The sequence below is a fragment of the Miniopterus schreibersii genome (genome assembly GCF_964146895.1).
Source record: "Miniopterus schreibersii genome assembly, chromosome: X".
Lineage (NCBI taxonomy): Eukaryota > Metazoa > Chordata > Mammalia > Chiroptera > Miniopteridae > Miniopterus > Miniopterus schreibersii.
In genome coordinates, this window is record NC_138104.1 from 13,737,226 (window position 1) to 13,747,182 (window position 9,957).

The 9,957-nt window shown below is 40.7% G+C and overlaps 1 protein-coding gene across 1 annotated transcript in view; it reads left to right on the forward strand.

The window, feature by feature from the left end:
* The window catches only part of TENM1 (teneurin transmembrane protein 1), a 711,536-nt gene extending 709,226 nt beyond the window's left edge, over positions 1 to 2,310 (forward strand). The window contains exon 35 of the mRNA XM_081125839.1: positions 585 to 2,310. Within this exon, the coding sequence (XP_080981965.1) occupies positions 585 to 1,343 (759 nt within the window). The 3' untranslated portion in view covers positions 1,344 to 2,310. The remainder of the gene's footprint in view (positions 1 to 584) is intronic.
* The last annotated feature ends 7,647 nt before the right edge of the window (positions 2,311 to 9,957 follow it).

Here is a 9,957-nt window from a genome sequence, read left to right on the forward strand (position 1 = left end):
TGAAGCTTTCTAATGGGTACTTAGAGGTTCCTTATTCTCATCGCTCTGTTTCTCAACACGTTTGAAAATTTCCATAATAAAAAGGGTTTTTATTTTAAGTCCACATAAAAAGGTCAGCAAGCTTCTTGCTGGTTTGCTGTTGTTATTTATAAGGTCATAGCTGCTTGAAAACAAGAATGACGCCCCCTGCATCTCTTTCTACCTTCTCATGCCTAACGTTACTCTAAACACGGTCATAACAGCGAGTGGGTTTTAGTTAAATTGGCAAAAATGAAATGTCTTTGTTTGGGGGGGGGCTGGACCCACTTAATTTAAAGCGCTTTCTAGCTCTGAATTTCTGTGCTACCAAGTTTGAACACATTTCCTTATGTTTAACTCACCAAGATACCAAGAAATGTGTGCCAAGTAATCCTGTCACCTGTTAGTCTTTTCTTTCCAACTCTCTGATGAAGAGATTCCAGACTGGGCCTGTTTCTAAATCGCAAACCAGCAAAAGTGCATGCCTTTGCTTTCCACGGTCACCGACCGTGTGGCAGGTGTCTAATCCTGGGCCACATTTGCCCTGTGCCTTTCTTCTTTCCCAGACTCTCTTGGGCATCCAGTGTGAACTCCAGAAACAGCTCAGGAATTTCATTTCCTTGGACCAGCTCCCCATGACCCCCCGATACAGTGACGGACGGTGCCTCGAAGGAGGGAAGCAACCGAGGTTTGCGGCTGTTCCTTCTGTCTTCGGAAAAGGTATAAAATTCGCCATCAAGGATGGCATCGTCACAGCCGATATCATAGGAGTCGCCAATGAAGACAGCAGGCGCCTCGCTGCCATTCTCAACAACGCTCATTACCTGGAAAACCTGCACTTTACTATAGACGGGAGGGACACTCACTACTTCATTAAGCTGGGGTCCCTGGAGGAAGACCTGGTGCTCATCGGTAACACTGGCGGGAGGCGGATTCTAGAGAACGGTGTCAACGTCACTGTGTCCCAGATGACGTCGGTGCTGAATGGCAGGACTAGACGGTTTGCGGACATCCAGCTCCAGCACGGGGCCCTGTGTTTCAACATCCGCTATGGGACAACCGTCGAAGAGGAGAAGAATCACGTGCTGGAGATCGCCAGGCAGCGCGCCGTGGCCCAGGCCTGGACTAAGGAGCAGAGGCGACTGCAAGAAGGGGAAGAGGGCATCCGGGCGTGGACGGAGGGGGAGAAGCAGCAGCTGCTGGGCACTGGGCGCGTACAAGGCTACGATGGGTATTTTGTTTTGTCTGTTGAGCAGTATCTCGAACTTTCTGACAGTGCCAACAACATTCACTTTATGAGACAGAGCGAAATAGGCAGGAGGTAACAAACAAAATCTCTGCCTTTGCGTCACCAAAGACTGCCTGTTTTTAAAACACAAAACGGTTTATTGTATTGGTTTTCTAGATCAGGACTCTGTATATGTAAATATGGAGGAAAAACATATCCAACTGCCTTTCAATGTGACGGAAGATGGTATTTTAATATTGTTTGTTTAAACTCTTTGAGAAATGACAGATTTTTTTTTTTTCCGATTTTTTTTTTTTTTTTTTTTTTTTTTAGTTCTCGTGTGGCAGTATTCAAAAAGAAACACAAGTAGAACTCAAACAGCTCAAAGCAAAACGTTTTCAGAAAGCACCACTTTCAATTCGTCGAGCCACGCGTATGTGTGCATTCAGATAGACAGAAAGAACCCAGGGTTCTCTCTATGTGTCTATTGCGACACCAAGGTTCAGGCTTAGCTGTTGGCAGAAAAGGTGGTGCAGTTGTATCTGAGCCTTGCACTGCGAAAGACTGCCGGCCCTTTCGCCTTTCCCAGATCCGCTACAGGAAACTCCTAAAAGGCGTGTAAAATGCGCTGGGCCGCGATCTCCTGGAGGCGAGAACCATAGGCCCTTCCTCCCTGGTTATTCCTTCTTGCTTGTTCAAGTAAATGCGATGTTGTCGTGCTGTGTTTTGGCGTGTGGTGGCTGGATTCGCCCTACCATGCTTCCCCGTGGGTGTGGGACCCGGAGTGAATTGTCACTATTTCCTTGTGTGTACGTGATACCAAGGCAGCTGGCCCGTGTAACTTCTCCCGCGCCACCCGTTTGGCTCTATTTTGTTTTACTAAATTGTCCAGCTATATTGGCATCATGTGGACATAGCTTTTCTTAACCTGGGTAGGAATTTCTCGTTTATATATAGGGTGTGTTTTGCTCATAGCTTCACATTAGCGATTCAGTATTTGTACACTAATCCAATGGTTTTGTGCACACGAAAGGTGATTTACTACAAAGTATGATTCTGGTACCAAAAAAAAAAGAGAGGCTTTAGCACGCATACGTGCCTGGGATGTCAATCAATTACATTCACTACTACTGCAGACATTCTTAAGAGCCGAAACCTTTAAAAACTAGACAGAGTCCTAAGGTTGAAAGGAAAGTACCAAAGGGGAGACCGAACTAAACATCATAGTAGTTGCTCTATGTTGGTTCCGCTCAGATTTATCTTTCAAATGTACAATTCTATATTGAACATCTCCCAGCCATAGCCAGGAAATTTAATTAAGCGTACCCTTTCCAACCTAAAACATTTCAACTAATTAGAGAGAGGCAGGCTATTTTTTATCAAAATAATTTTTATTGTTAGTTATTTTAGTTCTCTGTGTTTGCCCATTCATTTGATTTCATCATGTCTCCTGCCTAGGAAAATGACTATTTTCCAGGAAGGGTGATTTTGTTCTGGAATCATTTAAAATTTGGAAAAAGATCAGGATTAGTGTTAATATCAACTGCGGTTTCCCAATCTCTATGCATCCTGTAGTAAAAGAAGGCCCTTGGTGAGCTGGGAGATGTGTGCCCAGTGACAAAGAGACAGCTTGTAAAATGCTGTGTAATTGGAAGTTACCATGAAGGAAAATTCATGACAAGTAGAAAATCCCCCCAAGCCAGCTTCAGCACTTTCATTCCCAAGTCTGGACATTTACTGTGTCTGAAGGAGAATTTATGACGGGATGTTACAGTTTGAATTCTTTCCAGCTGCTACCTAAATGCAGTGTGAGGGTCATTGCCTTGCTTTGTGACGACAGTGTCTCTCAAAAGATGCAAAGTCAGAATCCAGGCTCAGGCCAAGGTTTTGAAAGAGTCTGGCTCCTCACTACCCAATGTAGAGTGAGGGAAAGACAAGGGCCCACAGATAGTACAGGAGGGGGTGTATCCAAACATTTCATTTTCATGACCCTCAGGTTGGCATTACCAATTCGTACACATGCATTGAAAGACAGAGAGAAAGGATTCATGATGGACTCATCTCTTTTTCATTGGAAGCACACCAATTTAAGAGATTACTAACCCAGACTACAATCATATTATTGTTTTTTCCCCTGAATCAGGCCTGTGTTAATGGCACAGTATTTATTCAGGATGGGATTCTAAAATGACTCACAAACTTGTTGAAAATTTGAATACCTCCACACCAGCCTAAAAATGGACCTTAAGTTCCTAGAACCTCTGATGTTCTTTTAAATTCATGGAAAAATAATTTGTGACCTGTATATAGAGAGTGCATTCATAAGTGTGATGATGTATTTTATCGTTAATTCAAGATGTCGATATTAGAGTCTATTTTGCTTATATTTTAAGTGGTTATACTTTTTTGCGATTCACTGGTGGTGTATCGTTTTCAAACTGCTTTAAATATCCATTAGAAACAAATATTTGAAGCTTTTCCTTAATAGTAATTACCTTGAACTGTGCATTTCTAGTTTGTAATACATATTTATTTAGTTTGTGCCTTTAGTTTCTTAAAGTTGTATTTGTATTATATTCAGGAAATGCACTTTTTATCACTTACAGCTGTGGTTTTAATACTGCCTTGAACTATTCTTGTTCTCTTTACCACTTCCAATGGTTTTGGGAGGAAAGAGAAAAACCCCAAAAGGTTCACACTAATGAGTAGTACATGGAAGAGAAACATTTTGGCATTTTCTTAATAAGAACATGGGGATACTGAGTACGTTGCTTCCAATTTTGGCTAAATGCGAAGAATGCCTTCAGTGACTTGTAGCTCTGAAGTTCAAATTAATGACAGGACAATTCGTTTGCATTTCCTGATGAAAGTAAAAGCATTTTAAAGAGAAGTAGTGGGTATCTCATACCCAACAGACAAGTGGCTGGCACCGCACAACCACAGCCCATGCAAGTAAGAAAGAGTGGGAGCACAGAAGGTGGGCTCTCCTCTGAAGAACACTCGGGCTGGGCATGGGGAATACTCTGTGGTGGCATTCCCTGTGGTTTTCCCTAGTTAGGTCCATTTTCTTCGTGCTTTTCGTTTGTTTGTTTGTTTTCACTCTTGCACTACAGTCTAGAGATCCAAATGAACTGAAAAGTTCACAGTTTAACAGACATTTAAATATTTCTTTTTAGTTGTCATTCTAATCATTACTGATTAGAAGCATGACTCCTGAAAGAAAGGGAAATGAAGCCCAATTTTTAGCAAACCACTCGCCATATAAATAGGCATATGTTTTATTTTTTAACCCAGCAAAATAATGTATAAAGTAAGTGTGTCCTTTACCGTCAATTTATCTAGAAGATCTATAATATATAGACTATATATATAATATAATATAATATATACAACATAGCCAAATGTATGAAAACTTGACAATGTATAATTTGGAATTCATGTCCTAACTACATAGAGAGGTTTAAAATTAAATTATAATTTCCATAAGATTTTTCTTTTTCATCACTGTTGGCACAGTTTCAAGCATTCTACCATGTTATTTCTACTTTTTTCTTCTTCTTTTAAAAGAAATATATTTTTAACCAGACCAGGCCCCACTGTAATACCACCTGAGAGAGTCAGGGCAAAATTTTTGCGTTTATGAAGATATGTTCCTCTAAGGGCAAGTGTAGTGGCGTTCAGTGGTAATGGAAGCAAAAGTACAGTAATCAAGTACCGAAAGAAACTTGGAGAGATTGGAGTGTATTCTAGCTTGTGGAAAACAGAAGGCTGCAGAACATTCTTGTTTTCTTGGAGAAACTCACATACACATAGCTGACCTGACTAGTGCTAGATCTCAGACTGCTCTTCCACAGCCTTCTGTAAGGTTCTTTATTCTGCGAAAAAAATACAAAACCAAAAAAAAAATCACAAAAAAAAAACACAAAAAAGCAAAACAAAAAAACCCAGAAAACAACAAACAGCAACAAAAAAGAACTCAACCACAAAATAGTGACTGTTATGTCAGTGTGTCCTTCATGTGAAAGCTATTAAGGACCAAATATACTACTGTGTGTAAGAAGAAAATACTTCCTAAACAGTAAGTGAAAATAGTTAGAGTTAAACTTGCTGTGGATTTTGTCTTGGCAGTTGTCATCTTACATTATTTGTCAAAGGAAATGTGTTTGGCAGTTAAAATCTTTCCTTAGATTTAGTGGTGGACTTTAACCTCTTAAATAAATGTTAGTATATCAGATTGTGTCCTTGGAAAATATTTTACTTGTATGAATCATGACAATGTCTAAATCTTTACTCTTCTTCTGGCAAAAGCATCAGTAAGAGAAAAGGTGAAAAAGAGAAGTATAGCCTTTACGTCAGAAAAATATTCTTTTTAGCTGCTTACTTTCTCATGAGAAGTAAAGATGTTTACAGTGTATGCCAAGATTTTCAGTTTCTATATAACAGCAGTTAGAGGTTCTAATCATACTGAAAATTGTGTTATAATGGCCTGAGCCATGTTGCTAGGAAACAATAGGTTCCAATTTTGTATTCCTGCTCTCACTCCTGTGCTGAAAAGTGACTGGATACTGTACAGGTTCATGTTCTCTGGCTGCAGTTAAATGGTCTTTTGCATTTTGCTCTGGTTTTCAGGCCAGAAGCATGCATTTTTCTACAAGAGCATCACAACAACATGCTGTAAATATTTCAAGTTCAACATTATGTGTCGATATTTGAAAGAAAAAAGTACTTTGAATATTTCGTTTTTAAAAAATAAAATTGCAAATGAATGCTGTGTCCCGTTTTATTCATGCGCCAAACGGCCTTCTCCCGTCGGTCCGGTCACCCAAGATATGAAAAGTGGAACAATAAACCTGCATTATCTTGAAAACGTAGGTGCAGAAATAAAAAAGGCACTAATCCTAAGCAGGCATCTCTTCATTTTTATTTTTCATACAAATAGAATCTCTGACACAAATGACCATTTAATAAAAAAAAAGAATAGGAGCTGTTGAAAGTTTAAATGCCTCTAGGCTGTGACTTATAAAAAGGTTTCTCTCCTGTTGATGAATCAAGGATTGTAAGATGGGGGTGGGGGACAGTTAGGAGAGCAGGGCACCCAAATACACTGGCAAAAAAATGAATGGCAGGGAGAGGCAATCAGGAAAGACAAAAACGACAGCTCTTCTGAGGCCCTAGGCCCTGGGCAATTACAGTGGCCATTTGGCCCTTAACTTTTCGCAGGAAGACGTTTTCAAGTGACTCTGGGAAAGCTGGCCGACAGATCTTCCAAAATGCAACTTGATAATAATGGGGCACTACAGTCCAAACAGCCTATTCCTGAAACTGGCTTGGAATCCTGGAATTTACAGCACTCTAAAATACCCTGCTGCCGTTCATTCACTGATACATACTCAGATACAGCGAAAAGATTTGCGAAGCAAAAGACAAGCCCGATTGTCTCAACCCATCAGCAGAATGCAACACGGGCCCTGGCCTGTTTGGTTCAGTGGTTAGAGCACCAGCCTGCGGACAGAAGGGTCTCAGGTTCGATTCCAGGTCAAAGGCACGGACCTTGGTTGCACGTTTGCTCCCCACTGGTGCGGGGGGCAACCAATTGATGTGTCTCTCACGTTGATGTTTCTCTCCCTTCCACTCTCTCTAAAAATCAACGTAAACAATTTCCTCAGGTGAGGATTAAAAAAAAAAATGCAACACGGGGTGCAGGTGGGGGTAGATATCAGTATCACCTGGAGATTTCTTTTTTCCAAATACGCATCCCACCCTCAGAGTACAAAAAGAGGCAGGCACTCCTACACTGAGAGAATTGTTAGAGCGTTAAGAGGTTTCTCCATATTACTTCCCCATTCACTCTCACTTTGAGAGATCTTTGAATATCAATGTTATTTAATAGTAATAGTACTACCTTAAATTTCAATAATTCTAGCACCTCACTAATCCTGTAAGGTAAGCAAGATTTAATTGTTCCTACCTGGCAGATGCAATGATAGTAACAGACTGACCGGCTTAAGGTAAATCTGAAAAGAAAATTCAAGTCTCATCTGTTATGTTGATGGGCTCTCCCCAGTCGATCACACTTGCTATATCTTCCTACATAAAAATATTCATCTTAAAAGTCAAATGACCTAACGATGAAAATTCAGCCTTTTACCACAAGTTTGGCCAATGATCCTAAATTATAAAAGTGTCTAAACCGGGTCGTTTAACTTCACCCCTAGCTGCAAACTGCGAAATAATGGTATCCATTTACTGCAAGGGCAAACATAGCCAACAAAGTTGAATTTATAGTCCACTAACAGGAAGATTAGGCATCTTGTAACCTTGAAACGCTCAAGGGCAAATATGGGTTTTATTATTAATAGACTCTCGAGTCTGAACTCAATGAAGTGGATCTAATAAAACATAAGCTGATGTCTAAACATTTTTAACAGATTTTAAAGCTTTCTCTCACACTTTAAATTCTCTATCCACTCTACCACAAATATCTTAAATCCAGCCCTCTATTTCTACTAGAACACCTACTCAGAGGCATTCTCTGTAGATTCTCTCTACCTATGTGCTGCTATCACCAAGGTTCCCTGCCTGTTAACAGCCCAACTGACAATTACTTAAGCTGGTCTCCCTACTGACCTTATCTCTTAAGAACAAATTTCAGAGGAAACGAACGAGTATTTGATCAACTGTCATGTTCCCTGTGGGCTTGCTGACACACTTTTTTTTTTTTTTTTTTTTCTGAAGAGAGGTGTGCACTTGGAAATATATGAGCATTTTTCTATCTTGACTCAGCATCTTAAAGGTATGTGTTAGCATGGCAATATTTTAGATATGGCAAGGATATGACCTTTCTGTAAAGGTGCAAGCTATTATGTGCCGGGAAATAGGACGGATGCTCATGCTGGGAAAGAAAAAGTAAAAAGAACTTGATGAATAAAAGGCCTGCAAAAGAAGGCAGTGGGTAAGCACATCAACTGGAAGGTCTGACAGTAGCAAAATCAGGAAAGCGCCTTTTTCAGGGACTCTGTCCAATAAGATAAGTAAGATGACCTACATCGATGCTTTATTTAATCAATGAATAGCACCGATCTCTGAATATTTTTTAAAGGAATATTGTAAGACAAATTAGGTAAATAAAGCTTTCAAATACTTTATTAACACATGAAAGACCATTAATGATTCAAAAAAGTTTTACCAAAAAAGGCTCTGATAAAGGAACAGGCCCACATAATTCATATAGTTAGGATTATTCCAAAATGAACAGATTAGAGTAAAAATAGTTACACCTATTAAAATGTAAACCCAAGCTACAAACTGTTAAAGAATAGCTAAACATATGCGTTTTATTTTGAAAGTCAGCTTTCTGAATTCCTTTACAAGTTAAGAGTGATGCTTTTACTTCTAGAAATGGTAAATGGCCCACAGTACATTATTGCACGTCCATAGCATCCACAGAAAATGCTCAGAAATCAGATCTTGCCCCCACATGGGGAGTAGGGCTGTCTCCTGGCAGTTCACTAATTATTAGCCAAGCTCACCACCATCCACGCACAACCCAGAATTCCAATTTATTAGTTCACAATGAAACTTAGCCTTTTCCCCCAAGCTCTGGACCAGAGCATTTGTGTCGACTCCTTCTGCCTCTAAGGACAGATGTACCAACACGTCAGTGACCTCCTGTCCCATGCACTTACCGCCTTTCATTGTTCTTTTCTTGTTACTTTCTTGTTACTTTCTTTTGCCTTTTATTGTTACCGTTTCTCGTCCAACTAGACAGTGAGGCGCCTGAGCGCAGGGACCAGGTGAAATTTGACTTCTCTGCCCCAGTGCCTATTGTGTTTGTTGAGTGAACACATTTTCTGAGCCCTGAAGCAGCAGCCTGACATATAATCAAATCACAAGAGTCATGGAAACAGAAAATGTGAGAAGGAAATACAGATCTCCATCACTGCGTAAAACTTTGGCTCTCACTTAGGTTGCAGTCACTCGGAATTGTTCAAAGTTAACGCAACCGTAAGCTCTCCAGTGGTCTGTAGGGCTGCCTGAGAGACTGCTCAGAAAGCTGCTCCGCCTGAGCCACCGCCGAGGAGCCGCAGCTGCTGAAGCTTCCCCTTCAAAATGAGGTTTGACTTGGAGCAGCAACAACTGGGGCAGACAGAGGTAAAGGAAAAGAAGTCGAGTCCACTTCATCAGATTCCCAATCCAATCTCCAATCCTGTAGCATCAACTGTAATAAACGTTTAGAGCAGGGGTGGCGAACCTTTCTTCTGCCAAGGGCATTTGGATATTTATAACATCACTCAAGGGCCTTACAAAATGATCAGCTTCAAAATTAGCTGTGAAAAAAAACTCCTAGGTTTATTGAATTTCGGTTCCTGCCTGTGGTTGCCTTGGCAGGGCCAGGCCAAATGATTATGGCCCGAGGGCCGGATGTTCCCCACCCCTGAATTTAGAGCATATTTTAAGTGATGGAATTTTTAAACTCCAGATTGGTCTGTGGGTTTTACTCTCCAACATCAGAATACTAGGCAAGAAGGTGGCTTTCAGACTTAAACAGAAATTCTTTATCTAGTACTTGGTTTAGCCCACGGTGGACAGCTTCATGAATCCCCAAAGAGCCTACAACACCATAGCTAGAGCTAGAAGAGAGCAGAATGCCTCATGCAGAACCACACAGGACAAAGCAGAGGGACGCGAACCAGCTGCCTGCCAGGTAATCA